This window comes from Oncorhynchus masou, chromosome 24 (assembly GCF_036934945.1).
Source record: "Oncorhynchus masou masou isolate Uvic2021 chromosome 24, UVic_Omas_1.1, whole genome shotgun sequence".
NCBI classification, from domain to species: Eukaryota; Metazoa; Chordata; class Actinopteri; order Salmoniformes; family Salmonidae; genus Oncorhynchus; species Oncorhynchus masou.
This window is the reverse complement of record NC_088235.1, coordinates 75711443-75729028: the sequence shown is the minus strand read 5'-3', so window position 1 is coordinate 75729028 and position 17586 is coordinate 75711443. Positions and strand designations below refer to the sequence as shown.

The 17586-nt window shown below is 41.2% G+C and overlaps 1 protein-coding gene across 1 annotated transcript; it reads left to right on the top strand.

Moving 5' to 3' along the window:
- Nucleotides 1-1131: 1131 nt before the first annotated feature.
- Nucleotides 1132-17510, top strand: LOC135511445 (thrombospondin-4-like). The gene is made up of 16 exons (XM_064932952.1): nucleotides 1132-1230; nucleotides 2777-2914; nucleotides 4593-4709; nucleotides 5864-6016; nucleotides 6232-6336; nucleotides 6460-6567; nucleotides 6681-6840; nucleotides 6940-7058; nucleotides 7178-7230; nucleotides 7429-7622; nucleotides 7744-7922; nucleotides 8373-8421; nucleotides 8528-8724; nucleotides 9616-9788; nucleotides 10724-10863; nucleotides 16126-17510. The coding sequence occupies exons 1-16, from the start codon at nucleotides 1132-1134 to the stop codon at nucleotides 16182-16184; spliced, it is 2043 nt and encodes a 680-aa protein (XP_064789024.1). The 3' UTR covers nucleotides 16185-17510.
- The last annotated feature ends 76 nt before the right edge of the window (nucleotides 17511-17586 follow it).

Here is a 17586-nt window from a genome sequence, read left to right as displayed (position 1 = left end):
ACCAAGCCGCACTGCTTCTTAACACAGCGCGCATCCAACCCAGAAGCCAGCCGCACCAATGTGTCGGAGGAAACATCGTGCACCTGGCAACCTTGGTTAGCGTGCACTGCGCCCGGCCCACCACAGGAGTCGCTGGTGTGCGATGAGACAAGGACATCCCTACCGGCACAACCCCTTCCTAACCCGGGCGACGCTAGGCCTATTGTGCGTCGCCCCACGGACCTCCCGGTCGCGGACGGTTACGACAGAGCCTGGGTGCGAACCCAGAGTCTCTGATGCCACATCTGGCACAGCAGTACAGCGCCCTTAACCACTGCGCCACCCGGGAGGCCTTTTTATTTATTTATTTATTTAATTTTTTGACCCATCCACCAATAGGTGCCCTTCTTTACGAAATGTGCCTGGTCTTTGTGGTTGAATCTTTGTTTGAAATTCACTGCTTGACTGAGGGTCCTTACAGATAATTGCGTGTGGGGTACAGAGATGAGGTAGTCATAAAAAAATTATGTTAAGCAAACAGAGTGAGTCCATGCAACTAATTACGTGACATGTTAAGCACATTTCTACTCCGGAGCTTATTTAGCCTTTCCATAGCAAAGGGGTTGAATACTTATTGACTCAAGACATTTGAGCTTTTCATTTTTAATTAATTTGTAAAACATTCAAAAAACATCATTCCACTTTGACATTATGGTGTATTGTGTGTAGGCCAGTGACACAAAAAATCTAAATGTCATCCATTTTAAAATCAGGCTGGAAAAAGGTGGAAAAAGTCAAGGGGTGTGAATACTTTCTGAAGTCACTGTATATTACACATATATCAATATCAACAGCATGATTGCTATCTCAACTGTATGTAAATATGGTACATTAATCATACCATTGTGCTCTCATGTACTTTTTAAAAAGATGTACAGTGAATATTCATAAACGTATGAATATGTAATGGTAAATTAATCTGTAATGGAAATGTAAACAAATAGAACATGCCATGTTTCATAACCTGCAGTAGATGGAGACATCTTACAGGAGAGTGCTCCAGGTCTACTTGGTTGATGGTTGGTGTATCATCCTCTCCCACCTAGGCATGCAAGGTCCCCCTCGCACCTCCTGTGCCCTAACCCCTGCCACATGGGGGTAACGTGCATTGAGACCGCCGGGGGCATCAAGTGTGACCCCTGCCCCGAGGGCATGGAGGTTAATGGTACCCACTGCACACATGTGGATGAGGTAGGACAGGATCCCAAAAATGTCACGTAGTATTCTGTAGTGCAGGGATCATCAACTTTATCAGTGTTTCCCAAACTCGGTCCTCGGGATGTACGTTTTGGTTTTTGCCCTAACACTAAACAGCTGATTCAAATTCAAAGCTTGATGATTCGTTTATTATTTGAATCAGCTGTGTATTTTTTAATTTTTTATTTAACTAGGCAAGTCAGTTAAGAACAAATTCTTACTTACAATGACAGCAGGATTCAAACCAGGTACTGCATTGATGCCTCTTGCACTGAGATGCAGTGTCTTAGACCACTGCACCACTCGGGAGTCAAGTGCTAGTGTTTTGCTAGGGCAAAAACCAAAACGTGCACCCCTTCGGGTCCCATGGACTGACATTGGGAAACCCTGAACTAGATTCAGCCGCGAGCTGTTTTCTTCTTGAGTGGATGGATGGGGGGCAGGAACATAAGCCCAAACAGATATAATATTTGACTAAATCATAATCATTTCAAACCTTGCTTACATTGGTATACCTGCAATCACATCTTTCTATTTTGAGTGGGAATACTTCGGGAACAGATTTCCAAAATTAAAATAACTTTGAGTTGATTTCTTGATGTTTTTACAGTGTTTTATGTCCAACAATGAAAATTCCCCCCGAATAATACAACATAATTATTTGTTTTTGCTCAGGGGGGCCAAATAAACTTGGGGGGCCAAATAAAAACACCCGCACTGCCACTGGGGAAACTCTGCTGTAGTGGGTCTAAACTGAAATACGATCATTTACACAGTACGTGTTACTATTGTGTATATTGTTAGGTTTTTAAAGAGCCTCTGAACACCCGGATTGGCATGTGTGCTTTCCTGTTGCTCATTTGAAAACCTAGATTTCAGTCTTGCCGGTGTGTTTCCTGACGATTCCACGTTTGGTTAATGATGTTTGTCCCTCATGACACACTGTAAATGTGGAAGCCTATTTAACTTCCTCAAAACCCCCAGAATAATTGTAAGATAACTCAAGAAATCGTGAATTAATATTGATGTTTTTGCAGAGGATGTTTCAGTTGTGCAATTTTACATCTAACTAAGGTGTTTGGTGCAGTATTTCTCAAGCTAAAAAAAACATGTTTCTTAAGTAAACAAAGTCGGAGCTGCTGGGAAGGTCTGTCTCACTGTCTATGCTATTGGATTAATAGCAATCACTGCAGCTGTTCACCCCATGTTAGTGGGGAAATGGACACTGTCAAATGAAAACACAACCTTAATTTATCCGTTGTGATGCACGGATGTTCCTAAAACTCCATTTTAGAGTAGACTGACTTTATGACCAAATTATCCTATTTACACTGTGTTGTCAATATTGACACTAGAATAACTGTTTCTGGCTCATATTGCTGCCACATAGCCCATTTTCAAATGGATTTGTTGCTTTTAAAAGGCAGTCACTCTTTAAATCAACTGTTAGATTATCTCAATAGCAAATAGCAAATTCCAATTCAAATATTGAACATGTACATTATACTGCCCTCTCTCCGCTCTCCTCCTGTGTGTGTAGTGTGTCGTGAAGCCCTGCCACATGGGTGTGCGCTGCATCAACACCTCTCCAGGGTTCCGCTGTGGCCCCTGTCCCACTGGCTACACTGGCCCCCGGGTGCAGGGAATAGGCCTCTCCTACGCCACTAACAACAAACAGGTAGCAATTTCGAATCAAGCAAAGAAGCTTATGAGCTTGGCTTTGGGGCCTTTCCACCTCAAAAAACACAAGAAAGAGGATTTCGACACCCGCCATCTCAGATTGTTCTGAAATCGTTTTGGTAATTAGCAACAGATACAATTAGCATTCCTGAAACACACATTGTCTTGAAATATAATTTTATCTCTGCGAAATTAAGCTAATTGATTGCACCCTAATTGGTCATTTTGATTTATAGGATTCAGATATTTAATAAAATAGTACTCAACATCCGATATATACTAAACTTCGTCCTACCAATGAGTAAGAGGAATTCATTTTTGGGGGTCAAAAGCCCCCCCCCCCCCACACACACACACACACACACCAATCCCACCTCAACAACCAGTATACAGTATCAGTTCTCTATGTTTGACAAGTAGTATGAAGCTGTGGCTTGCAGTTCTGCTTCTCCATACTATGTAAATGTTTTCGCTGTGAATCTGGTGATGTTTTTTTCCCCTGTTCAGAGAAATTAGTCAATGAAGTCACTTGCATTATTTACCATAAAGTAGTGTGAAAGTACCAGGTTTTGACCAATAGATGCCTCTGTTCCTGCTATACCACCACATTCTTTAATCAATTTTGCTGGTCTTTTGTGTTTATTAAATAGATCAAAACATTTCCTTTGCAACTTTGGGTAGAAAACCAATAGATTTGTCTCATTACAAAATGTGTATGGTCATCCTCACAATTCAAGTCAGTCCTCAACCCAACTCTCCTTGAATAGTCCAACAAGTGGCAGCTCTTTGAGAGGGCTATTCCTATGCAATTCTCATATGAAGACTTTTCCTACAAGCCCAAAACTACTGTATAATGGAGAACTTGGCTAGGGATTAAAATGTTGTGACAACCCTAATAAAATACTGAATTGCATGGCAGCCTGTTTTTGAAAATGATCAGGAAACATTTCTTCATGTGATTTGTGATTAGTGACATTCAACATTGAACCCAACGCAATCCAATACCATTACAACTGCAATATACTATAAAGTGTGTGTTTTACTATTGAAGTTCATTAGAGACCATAACATGGAACTGATGTAACCAATGGTCTTGATCAGGCTGTTGATTGTGGCCTGTGGAATGTTGTCCCACTCCTCTTCAATGGCTGTGCGAAGTTGCGGGATATTGGCGGGAACTGGAACACGCTGTCGTACACGTCGATCCTGAGAATCTCAAACATGCTCAATCGGCAACATGTCTGGTGACTATGCAGGCCATGGAAAAACTGGGACATTTTCAGCTTCCAGGTATTGTGTACAGATCCTTGTGACATTGAGCTGTGCATTATCATCCTTAAACATTAGGTGATGGCGGCGGATGAATGACACGACAATGAGCCTCAGGATCTCATCACGGTATCTCTGTACATTCAAATTGCCATCGATAAAATGCTATTGTGTTCGTTGTCCATAGCTTATGCCTGCCCATACCATAACCCCACCTCCACCGTGGGGCGCTTTATTCACAACGTTGACATCAGCAAACCACCATACACGCTGTCTGCCATCTGCCCAGTACAGTTGAAACCGGGATTAATCCGTGAAGAGCACGCAGGTCAGATTCCCTGAGGCAGTTTCAGACAGTTTGAGCAGAAATTCACAGTTTCATCAGCTGTCCGTGTGACTGTTCTCAGACGATCCTGCTTGTGAAGAAGCCAGATGTGGAGGTCCTGGGTTGGCGTGGTTACACGAGCTCTGCGGTTGTGAGGCCGGTTGGACATACCTCCAAATTCTCTAATACGACATTGGAGGTAACTTATGGTAGAGAAATTAACGTTCAATTCTCTGGCTACAGCTCTGGTGGACATTCGTGCAGTCAGCTTGCCAATTGCACGCTCCCTCAAAACTTGAGACATCTGTGGCATTGTGTTGCGTGACAAAACTGCACATTATAGAGTGGCCTTTTACTGTCCCCAGCACAAGATGCACCTGTGTAATGATCATGCTGCTTAATTATCTTCTTGATATGCAGCACCTGTCAGGTGGATGGATTATCTTGGCAAAGGAGAAATGCTCACTAACAGGGATGTAAATAAATTTGTGCACAACATTTGAGAGAAATAACCTATTTGTGCGTATGGAACATTTCTGGGATCTTTTATTTCAGCTCATGAAACATGGGATGCACACCTTACATGTCACGTTTATATTTTTGTTCAGTGCAGTAGTAAAACCTGATACTTTCACATTACTAATTTCTCTGAACAGGGGGAAAAAAACATGACCAGATTCACAGGGAATACATTACATAGTATGGAAAAGCAATACACAGTTTAATACTACTTGTCAAACAGAGAACTGACACTGTGTACTGGTTGTTGGGGTGGACTTGGTATGGAGTGTAGAGGGTCAGTGATTGACAGTCGACCATTTTCTGGGATTCCTAATGTCTAACTTACTGTTAGGAAAAAGTTTGGTCCAAATCGGATGTTGGGAACTATATTTATTGGACATTATTGGACACAGAATCTTATAAATTAAAATGGCTAATTTGGATGCACTCAATGAAGCAACATTTCTGAGATAAAATCTTATCTGTTTGTAACTACAGAAAGAATTTCAGAACAATCTGAGATAGTGTGTATCATGGCTTGCTGAAATTACATGGAACGACTTGCTGGCAACATGCAAGGTTTTGCTTGAAGATGGAAGATTTATGCATTAGGGCTTTCTTTTGTATTTGAATCCTACCCAGGTCTGTAAGGACATCAATGAGTGCGAAGGACCCAAGAATGGAGGTTGTATGGAAAATTCCAACTGTGTGAACACACCTGTAATTATCATTAAAAGTCGATGCCACTCAAATATATATCTCATTAGGAAATCCAGAGGTCTTTCCTCTCTGAGGTTTTTAGGGGGGGGGGAACTAAGTTTCTGCTGTGGTGGTTGTGCGTGTTGTTGTCAGGGCTCGTTTAAGTGTGGCTCCTGTAAGGCAGGCTATGTGGGGGATCAGCGCAAGGGCTGTAAGCCTGAGAGAGCGTGTGGTAATGGCCAGCTCAACCCCTGCCATGCCAGCGGAGAGTGCATTGTCCAACGAGATGGGAAAATAGAGTGTCAGGTAATGTGATACAATTCTGTTGCAATAGATCAATGTGAATTTGAATACAGCCTAAATGTATACTACTCCTTATACATGTTGTCTATAGCATTCTTTTGGATACAGATTGCTCGTTATTGATTCAGCTGCTGTAGCTGAAATGGAATTGAATGCAAATTGACATTCCATATTCAATAGAGTACAGTCCATAACTTTGACTTGATCCTGATTCACAGTGTGGGGTGGGATGGGCTGGCAATGGCTACTTCTGCAGCTCTGACATTGACATTGATGGCTTCCCTGATGAGAAACTGGAATGCACCGAGAGGAACTGTGCCAAGGTAATACACTTGAATGCCCTTGAAAAGGCTATGGAAGTCCACGACTATACTATTTTGAACGCAAAGGAAAAATAAAGTGGAAAAACTAAGTCATTGTCATATGCTTTATATACATACTTTTAGGATAACTGTCTAACAGTACCCAACTCTGGCCAAGAGGATGTAGACAAGGATGGCAAAGGAGACGCCTGTGATGAGGATGCAGATGGCGATGGAATCCTAAATACACAGGTTACTGATCTCTTTCTCCAGCAACTGATTTTTTGCTGTGTCATGTTTACGACAGGTCTTTACACTGATTTTGTATCTTAGTGTAAAGACAGGCTCTGATGCCTCTTTGGTAGGACAACTGTGTGCTGGTACCAAATGTCAACCAAAGAAATGTGGACGAAGACGACTTTGGAGACGCCTGTGACAACTGCCGTATGATTAAAAACAACGACCAGAAAGACACTGATGTTGATAGACTGGGTGACGAATGTGACGAAGACATTGATGGCGACAGTAAGTATGCATGTCGAGGTTTTGACCGTGACAAGCCTAATTCTGCCATTGCGGTCATTCATGTCAATTGACATGTCAACTACTGTTACCTCCTTCTAGGAATCCCCAATAATCTGGACAACTGCAAAAGGGTTCCCAATGCTAACCAGAAGGATCGAGATGGGGACAAAGTCGGAGATGCTTGTGACAGTTGCCCCTATGTTCAAAACCCTGACCAGGTCTGGTTTCTGATTTCCATGTTTAGCTGTACTTGTATTAATCCTAGTCATTACTGCATGTTCTACCAGAATGACAAACTATGTCGATGTTCGAGTGATATTTTTTGTGTTTGATACAGTTGGATATGGACAACGATTTGATCGGAGACCCTTGTGACACCAATAAGGACAGGTATAGCGGTGTTACTAGCGTTCTTGTTACCTCCTTGCCTTTAACCAGTGTCGACCTGTGCGTGGCGTTCCAATCTATTGGTACGCCATGACTTATTTTATATGTTATGTAATGACTTGGGTTTGACACATCAACTTTCAGAATCCCACAACAGTGGGGAGAACTGTAAAATGGTCTCCTTTTCTCTACTGTTCTCAGTGATGGTGACGGTCACCAGGACTCTCAGGACAACTGCCCTGCAGTCATCAACAGCTCCCAGCTGGACACGGACAAGGACGGCCTGGGGGACGAGTGTGACGATGACGATGATGATGATGGTATTCCTGACTTTCTGCCCCCGGGACCGGACAACTGTCGCCTCATTCCCAACCCTCTGCAGGAGGACTCTGACGGTGAGTTCAGCACTTTTTCAGTCTAGTTTCCACAAAGTTCTCCAATATATCCGTGTAATGTTGACAGTAATATTGTCCAGTGACTTAAAAGTCACATATTGCGTGAATCTCCTTGTTACAGGTGATGGTGTTGGGAATGTATGTGAGAACGACTTTGACAACAACACCATCATCGACAGCATCGATGTGTGCCCGGAGAACGCTGAGGTCACTCTCACAGACTTCAGGGCATACCAGACAGTGGTGCTGGACCCAGAGGGAGACGCACAGATAGACCCTAACTGGGTGGTGCTCGATCAGGTATGTGTATGCAGATGTTGGATCATAGTTTCAGCCAGTTTGTTATAATAGGATAACAATCCTGTAGCAATTTTTGTAGGGGTTGATACATTTTTTGTTAGGTCAAATCAAGTCTGAAATTTCTAAGTGGAAATTCTAAATGTTAGAAGCCTTTTTAAAACTCAAAAAGACTTCAAGTTTGCATTTCCTGCTATGCAGGAGAATTCTCAGCAATAAAAGGGTCATCAAATCTGTATTGATGCATGCATTAAATCTTATACAATAAGTCCAAGTTACAGTAGATACAAATCAGTGCCAACCTACTGTGAATAGATGTCAGTTCAACGTCTATTCCACGTTGGTTCGTTGAAATGAGGTGGAAACAATGTTGATTCATCCAATGTGTCACCAGTGGGAAGAGACATGTTAACTGCTTAAGTTCTATAATCTTCTCTGTTTCTCTTTCCACAGGGAAGAGAGATTGTCCAAACTATGAACAGTGACCCTGGACTGGCTGTTGGTAAGAGCAACAATCACTCTGTCTCAAGTCGGATTCATTCAATAAACCGAGTTGTACATGACGTTCTCAAACGCGTCCTAACCCAAACTCACGCCATTCCTTCAAGGTTACACAGCTTTCAACGGTGTTGACTTCGAAGGGACTTTCCATGTGAATACCATAACGGACGACGACTATGCAGGGTTCATCTTTGGCTACCAGGACTCTTCCTCCTTCTACGTGGTGATGTGGAAACAGATTGAGCAAATCTATTGGCAGGCCAATCCATTCAGAGCTGTGGCAGAACCAGGGATCCAACTGAAGGTACAGAAAAACCTACATGCACATCTTATATGACTATTATCTAGTCATGTAGTAAAAGTCACTTGTGTTCTCACGGCAGGACAATAATCCTGCAGCAACTGGAAATTTGAGTTATTGTGTGGATTATAATTAATGGAAGAAAAAACATCACTGGGCACAGACGTCAATTCAACGTCTATTCCACGTTGGTTCAACATAATTGGGAAGGAACATCCGCAACTCTGATATGCTCCTATGGTGATTTAATCAGACGTAGAGTAAACACAACGTTTTAATATTTCATATTTTTCTGTTTTTTCTATTACAATTATAGCAAATTTTCAGTTTTCCCCACCCCACTCAAATCACTCCCAGACAGTCCTAGCAAAATTCTTTGATTGAGAAATTGCTCTTTGTTAAGAAGCATTTTCTTCCTTCTTTTTGACCGTTTTAATTTAAAACAACCACAGTAAGGTACTTAATTGCTACCCAGAAAATATTTATGCATTTTTTATTATAATTCATGGACATTTTTGTATGACTTTACATTTTTTGTTAGGGCAAATCAAGTCTAAAATGTTAAATAGAAATTGCAAAATCTAGAAGCCTTTTTAAACCTTGAATTCCTCCAACTACAGGGTAATCAAATTAAGATCCTATATACATCTGTTCAAATTCATGCAAACATGCCACTACTCTATTAATAGACTGACCTACACACATCTAGCCCTTTCTAAGTAATACTCATAGGGCCAGTTACCTAATATTAAGTCTACCCCTGGACTAAAAACAGCTCAACGGAAAATAGATACATTTTGAGTTTACATATAAATACACCTGCCCAGATTGATACATTGGAAGAGATCTACAGTTCTGTAAAAGTGCTGCCTGTGCAATTGTGTTGTCGACTAGGCTGTGAAGTCCAACACGGGACCAGGGGAGAATCTACGTAACTCCCTGTGGCACACTGGCGACACCAGTGACCAGGTGAAGCTGCTGTGGAAAGACGTCCGCAACGTGGGCTGGAAGGACAAGACTTCCTACCGCTGGTTCTTGCAACACAGGCCCCAAGATGGCTACATCAGGTAGTGCGCTGCTATCAGACACACCTTGTAGGCGTCTGATGGCTTTTGGTGCAGTTTGCCAACGATGGCGTGACCTTCTCCTTTCATAATACATTAAAGGCCCAGTGCAGTCAAAAATGTGATTCCTATATTTTATATATAGTTCCACACTGTGAGGTTGGAATGATACTGTAAAAATGTAAATAATACCATTTTAGTGTAAAAGCTTTTTGAAAAGACAGACTGAAATTTTAGCCTGTTTTAGTGGGAGGGAGTTTTGATCTTCCATGGTGCCATCACCATGCGGTAAATTAATTAATAGACCAATAAGAAAGAGAGATCCAAACCTCTCTGCCAATAACAGCAAATGTCCAGTTTTCCACTCCCCACTCAAACCACTCCCAGACAGTCCGAGCTAAATTCTTGTTTGAGAAATTGCTCGTTGCTAAGAAGCTATTTTTGTTCATGTTTTAAACTATTTTAACAGAAAACAATCACAGTAAGGTATTTAATTGCTACCCAGAAATGATTTGATATTGAGGTAAAAACGGCTGCATTGGACCTTAAAATTACAATTTGTGGCATTATGTGTGCAACTGGACTGACATATGCGACCACATACTGTTGAACTTGAACAACATGAAATTACTATTGTGCATGTTCTCTTATCATCATACATCATCATCATCATACATACATCATACTATCCATATTGTATTCTTTACCACAATAGGTTACATCATCCAGTCGTGACACAACTATTCGGGTTGGAGATGGTCTTATTTTGGCTGCATTAACACAGGCAGCCTAATTCTGATCTTTGGCAAAATGATTGGTAAAAATTCTGATTTGATTTGTTAAAAGATCCGAATTGAACTGCCTGTGTAAACGCAACCTTTGTCATATTTTGGTATTCCTAACTGGTCTCGCTCTATGCATGTGTGTGTCATCTTCAGAGTGCGTTTCTTTGAGGGTCCTCAGATAGTGGCAGACACAGGTATCATCATAGACACCACCATGAGAGGAGGCAGACTGGGTGTCTTCTGCTTCTCCCAGGAGAACATAATCTGGGCTAACCTACGCTATCGCTGCAATGGTGAGCAGCACACTAATGACAACCCCACCCCCCTTATTAGAATACCCTTCTCACAAGCAGGAAGTAGAGGAGGATGGGGACCTTAGGGAATCAATTAGAGAAGTATTGCATTGCAGCATCCTGATAATAGAATTCCTGTATTGAGAAATGGATAATACTGCTCTCTGGCAAAAGAGGATCTACATTTACTTGTGTTTTGTGCCTGCTTCTATCCATTCTCATTGTCATTCAGTGACACTGTGGCTGCATTTACAGTGCATTTACAGTGCCTTCGGAAAGTATTCATACCCCATTGACTTATTCCACATATTGTTGTGTTACAGCCTGAATTCATAATGGATTAAATATATTTTTTCCCCTCCCCTATCTACCCACAATATCCCATAATGACGAAGTGAAATTATGTTTGTAGATGTATTTTTTTAAATTGAAAATGAAATACAGAAATATTTAATTTACATAAGTATTCACACCCCTGAGTCAATACTTTGTAGAAGGACCTTTGGCGGCGTGGAGTCGTGCAGATTTTCTCAAGCCCCGTTAAGTCAGATGGGGAGTGGCGGTGAACAGCAGCCTTCAATTCTTTCCACATATTTTCAATGGGATTCAAGTCTGGGCTTTGACTGCGTCTCTCAAGGGCATTCACATTCTTGTTCTGAAGCCAATCGAGCGGTGCTTTGGCTACATGCTTGTAAATCTTCGTCACAGTCAAAGGTTGTTTGCACTCTGTGCCGGTCGGCGTCATTTAAGATGAAGGAGGATGATTCTTTTTTTCCATGAGCATGGCCTTATTTCTATTACAGCATATTGGATGACTGTCATTCATATTCCATTCACCCAGCTCAATAGAACATTGATAGGTTTAGGTTACTACATGATACTCAGATTTTCCCTATACCCATCATGAGGTTTCTACAACCTAGCCTATGAATTAAAGTTTACAACATACAGTGGGGCAAAAAAATATTGTCAGCCACCAATTGTGCAAGTTATCCCACTTAAAAAGATGAGAGAGGCCTGTAATTTTCATCATAGGTACACTTCAACTATGACAGACAAAATGAGGGAAAAAAAATCCAGATAATCACGTAGGATTTTTAATGAATTTATCATCCAAATGCTCTCAAGCAAACCTCAGACGGGCCTGGACACGTAGTGTGTTACTGATGGTAAGCTTTGTTACTTTGGTCCCAGCTCTCTGCAGGTCATTCACTAGGTCTCCCCATGTGGTTCTGGGATTTTTGCTCACCGTTCTTGTGATTATTTTGACCCCACGGGGTGAGATCTTGCGTGGAGCCCCAGATCGAGGGAGATTATCAGTGGTCTTGTATGTCTTCAATTTCCTAATAATTGCTCCCACAGTTGATTTCTTCAAACCAAGCTGCTTACCTATTGCAGATTCAGTCTTCCCAGCCTGGTGCAGGTCTACAGTTTTGTTTCTGGTGTCCTTAGACAGCTCTTTGGTCTTGGCCATTGTGGAGTTTGGAGTGTGACTGTTTGAGGTTGTAGACAGGTGTCATTTATACTGATAACAAGTTCAAACAGGTGCCATTAATACAGGTAACGAGTGGGGGACAGAGGAGCCTCTTAAAAAGAATTTACAGGTCTGTGAGAGCCAGAAATCTTGCTTGTTTGTAGGTGACCAAATACTTATTTTCCACCATAATTTGCAAATAAATTCATAAAAAATCCTACAATGTGATTTTCTGGATTTTTTTCTTCTCATTTTGTCTGTCATAGTTGAAGTGTACCTATGATGAAAATTACAGGTCTCTCTCATCTTTTTAAGTGGGAGAACTTGCACAATTTGTGGCTGACTAAATACTTTTTTTGCCCCACTGTAGGTGCACAGGTGGAGAGAAATTTGAGTAATCAAGGTGACAGACATTGACAAATTCAATACTGCCTTGCACAATCTTGCCTGCATCTAGCTGATCTAGGGTGTAATCATTAGTCCAAAAGATGCAAATGATAGTATCTATTGGACAAATTCAGGTATGGTTATCAGTGGTGTAAAAAGTACTCAATTGTCATACTTGAGTAATAGTAAAGATACCTTAATAGGAAATGACTCAAGTGAAAGTCACCCAGTAAATTACTACTTAGGTAAAAGTCTAAATGTATTTGGTTTTAAATATACTTAAGTATCTAAAGTAAATAGAATTGCTAAAATGTACTTAAGTTTCAACAGTAAAAGTATAAATAATAAAAGATTCCTTATTTTAAGTAAACCAGTCAGCACAATTTCCTTTCCTCTTTTATTGACGGATAGCCAGGGGCACACTCCAACACTCAGACATAATTTACAAACACAGAATTTGTGTTTAATGAGTCTGCCAGATCAGAAGCAGTAGGGATGACCATGAATGTTCTCTTGATAAGTGAATGAATTGGACCATTTTCCTGCCCTGTTGAGCATTCAAAATGTAACAAGTATTTTTGGGTGTCGGGGAAAATGTATGGAGTAAAAAGTGCAATTTTCTTTAGGAATGTAGTGAAGTAAAAGTAAAAGTTGTCAATTATAAATAGTAAAGTGAAGTACAGATACCCCCAGGTAGCAGGTAGCGTTTTCCCAGATTAATCCGCCGGACTGCCAGATGGAGAAGCGTGATTCATCACTCCAGAGAACGCATTTCCCCTGCTCCAGAATCCAATGGCGGCGAGCTGTACACTACTCCAGCCGATGCTTGGCATTGCTTATGGTGTTCTTAGGCTTGTGTGCGGCTGCTCGGCCATGGAAACCTATTTCATTAAGCTCCCGACGAACAGTTCTTTGACAGACATTGCTTCCAGAGGCAGTTTTTAACTTGGTAGTGAGTGTTGCAACCGAAGACAGAAAGATAGCTACTTCTCGCTCTCGCTTCTCTTTCATTTTTGCTAGCTAGCTGTAGTTTATGTTTTCAGTACTATCCTGAACAAAAATATAAATGCAACATGTAGTGTTTGTCCCATGAACTGAAATAAAATATCCTAAAATTTTTCCATATGAACAAAAAGCTTATTTCTCAATTTCTCTTTCCATCCCTGTTAGTGAGCATTTTTCTTTTGCCAAGATAATCCATCTACCTGACAAGTGTGGCATATCAAGAAGCTGATTAAACAGCATGATCATTATACAGGTGCACCTTGTGCTGGGGACAATAAAAGGCCACTCTATATGACTGCAGGAATGTCCACTAGAGCTGTTGCCAGAGAATTGAATGTTAATTGAATGGTTACACAGAGCCCGTGTAACCACGCCAGCCCAGGACCTCTACACCCGGCTTCTTCACCTGCGGACTCGTCTGAGACCAGCCACCTGGATAGCTGATGAGTATTTCTGTCTGAATGAAAAAAAAACTTTTGTGGGGAAAAATTAATTCTGATTGGCTGGGACTGACTCCCCAGCGAGTGGGCCTGTCTCCCAGGTGGTTTGGTATATGCCCTCCCAGGCCCACCCATGGCTGCGCCCCTGCCCATACATGTGAAATCCATAAATTAGAGCCGAATGCATTTATTTAAATGGACTGTTTTGCCTATATGACCTGTAACTCAGTAAAATCGTTGAAATTGTTGCATGTTGCATTTATATATTTTTTCAGTATATATTTATTCGCTGATCCTTTGATTGGGTGGACAACATGTCAGTTCATGTCATAAGAGCTCTGGTAGGTTAGAGGACGTCCTCTGGAAGTTGACATAATTATGGTGTAAGTCTATGGAAGGGGGTGAGAACCACCTAGGTTTTGTATTGAAGTCAATGTACCCAGAGGAGGATGGACATTACCTGTCTTTCGGCTACACCATGATGCTACCCTAGAGTGCTGTAGACCTTCATTGCAAAACAATGTGTTTCAATCAATTATTTGGTGACGTGAATATATTTAGTGTCTTTGTTTCACTATTTTTATGAAATTCTGTGAGGAGGATGGTCCTCCTCTGAGGAGCCTCCACTGTCTGAAGTGGGTTCTCATTAAGGATTTGCCTGTATTTTGCTCCACTCGCTGTTCCGTCAATCTCCCAGTCCCTGCCGTTGAAAGGCATTCCCATAGCATGCTTCACGGTAGGGATGGTGTTAGATGGGTTATGAACTTTGCCTGGTTCTCCAGACATGGCACTTTGCATTCAGGCCAAAGAAATTTGTCTCATCAGACCACAGAGTCTTTTGAATTATGATCTCCTTCATGTGCCTTTATGCAAGATCCAGGCATGCTGTCATGTGTGGCTTCCGTCTGACCACTCTCCCATTTAATTTTTTAATTTTACCTTTATTTAACCAGGCAAGTCAGTTAAGAACACATTCTTATTTTCAATGACAGCCTGGGAACAGTGGGTTAACTGCCTGTTCAGGGGCAGAACGACAGATTTGTACCTTGACGGCTCGGGGGTTTGAACTCGCAACCTTCCGGTTACTAGTCCAACGCTCTAACCACTAGGCTACCCTGCCGCCCCGGAAGTCCAGATTGGCTCCCTTCTGGCAGGTTCTCCCATTTCAGCCAAGGAACTCTGTAGTTCTGTCAGAGTAGTCATTGGGTTCTTGGTCAAGGTCCTTCTTGCCCAGTTGCTGAGTTTGGTCAGATGGCCAGCTCTAGGCAGTCTGGGTAGTTCCATATGGAGACCACTGTGCTTTAGAAAACTTTCAACACTCTAGAAATAGTTTCATACCCTTCTCCAGATACAGTATATGCCTCATCTTGGAGATCTGCGGACAATTCCTTGGATTTCATGTTATAGTTTCTGCTCTGACATGCACTGTAAACTGTGGGACCTTTTTATATAGACAAGTGTGTTTCTTTCTAAATCATGTCCAAACACTTGAATTGGCCATGGGTGGACTCCAATCAAGTTGTAGTGACATCAGTGATGGTCTATGGAAATTAGATGCACCAGAGCTCAATTTGTAGTGTCATATCAACAGGGTGTAAATGTTTAAGTGAGATATTTCTGTATTTCATTTTCACTAAATTTGCAGAGAAAAAAATATAATCCATTTTGAAAAACAAAATGTGTAATAAGTCAAGGGGTATGAATACTTTCTAAAGGCATACAGTATATACAGTAGACTGCATTTAAATGACCACTCGGTACACATACTAGTTTGAGGCTTTAGAGAGAGAAGTTTGAGTCTTAATTATGTATATTGGTCCGTTGGATGTTTGGTATTGTATTGTAGACATTTGGATGTACTTGACAGACACCAACTAACTTACACGACTCATGTAGTTAAGCCTATTGCCATGCAAGGATTCCGTATCGACCTATCATCTCTCCCTCTCCCTTTAGATACAACCCTCGAGGACTTTGACTCATACCAAGTCCAACCCGTTCAGCTACAGTTCTAATACAGCATGCACAAACCTCTGCCCAAAGGAAGACTGGGAGGACATTCCATCTACACCCCCACATTCTGGAACGCATGGCTCCCAGCTGAACAGTGCATGGTTGTGTCTGTAATGGCACCCTATCTCCTATATAGTGCACTACTTTTGATTAAAGGCTATATAGGGCCCGATTTGGACTTAAGAAATTATGCCTTTCTTATGCACACCTTTCATACACACTGAATAGTTAGTATTCAGACGTACCTTATGAAGGAACGTAAAGGGCTTTGCAGGCATGCTTCCCTTGTCATTCAATAGAATTTTCAGTGCATTTATCTTAAGCCATCTCTTTAAATATGGTGTAACTTCTAGTTAGTATTTTGTTGACAGACTCAATAGAATATATTGAATATTAGTGATCAATGAAAGAAAGCCATCTAAATATATGCATATCATTCTCTGTTTCAGCACCACTTGGTAGATTCAAAATACTCTGATCTTGTAGATTATTTAGGGCTAGGAAAGTATTTATGAAATCATAAAAAACAGGTTTGGAGAGCCTTTACGCGGAAAAGAAAACAGTGGTTTGATTCATTCAGAAAATTGCCACATTGTTATTTAACCCATGGTAATGTTGGAAGAGTAGTGTACATTGAATTATAATAGGGAGAATAGTGTACAATAGTAGACTATACCCTCGTCTGTTGCATGCACTCGCCATGGTACTGTGTGATGACAGCCAAGTATTGTGCCATGCGTAGGCTTCAAACTGTTAATGCCTGGTCTGCACTCCACTCCATAACGATTTAATTAGCCTAACTGTTGCTAATGATCCTCAGCAACAACCACATGGCCATGACAGCGTTTACAGAGGAAACAAATGCAGGTAAACAAAACAATGTAATTAAATGGAATGATAATGTATGCTATACCAACTGAAGGGAACTAACAGTAAACTGGCAGTTGAATATGTGTGTTATTAAGCCTACTGACGGTCGATACGGATAGTGGCTAATATTTAACATGATAGAAATAGGAAACAGAAAGTCGTGGTAGCCTATAATTAAGACATCCGAGTGCCCAGCTATGAGTTAAAAGGCTGTGCAATTTAAATTCTGCATAATAGCACAGCCTTTCATGAACTTTACTTTGGGAAAGTTGATATACTTCAGTTTGAAGCCATATATGACTGGTTTCACATTTGTCTCCAGCAATTGGAAGGTAAAATATATCTAAAACAAGTGTAATTTATAGTTTCCTTATCCAGACAGATTACACATTTAACTAGCGCTTATCAAGTTGTAGATGACAGAAATAACACCACACCAACACCAAATAAAGTAATGCTTTTTCCACTTGAAACCGGTAGGTTCGCTAGACCTTATTCATTATTTCCTCATATGTAAAAGGTGGAAGAATTATT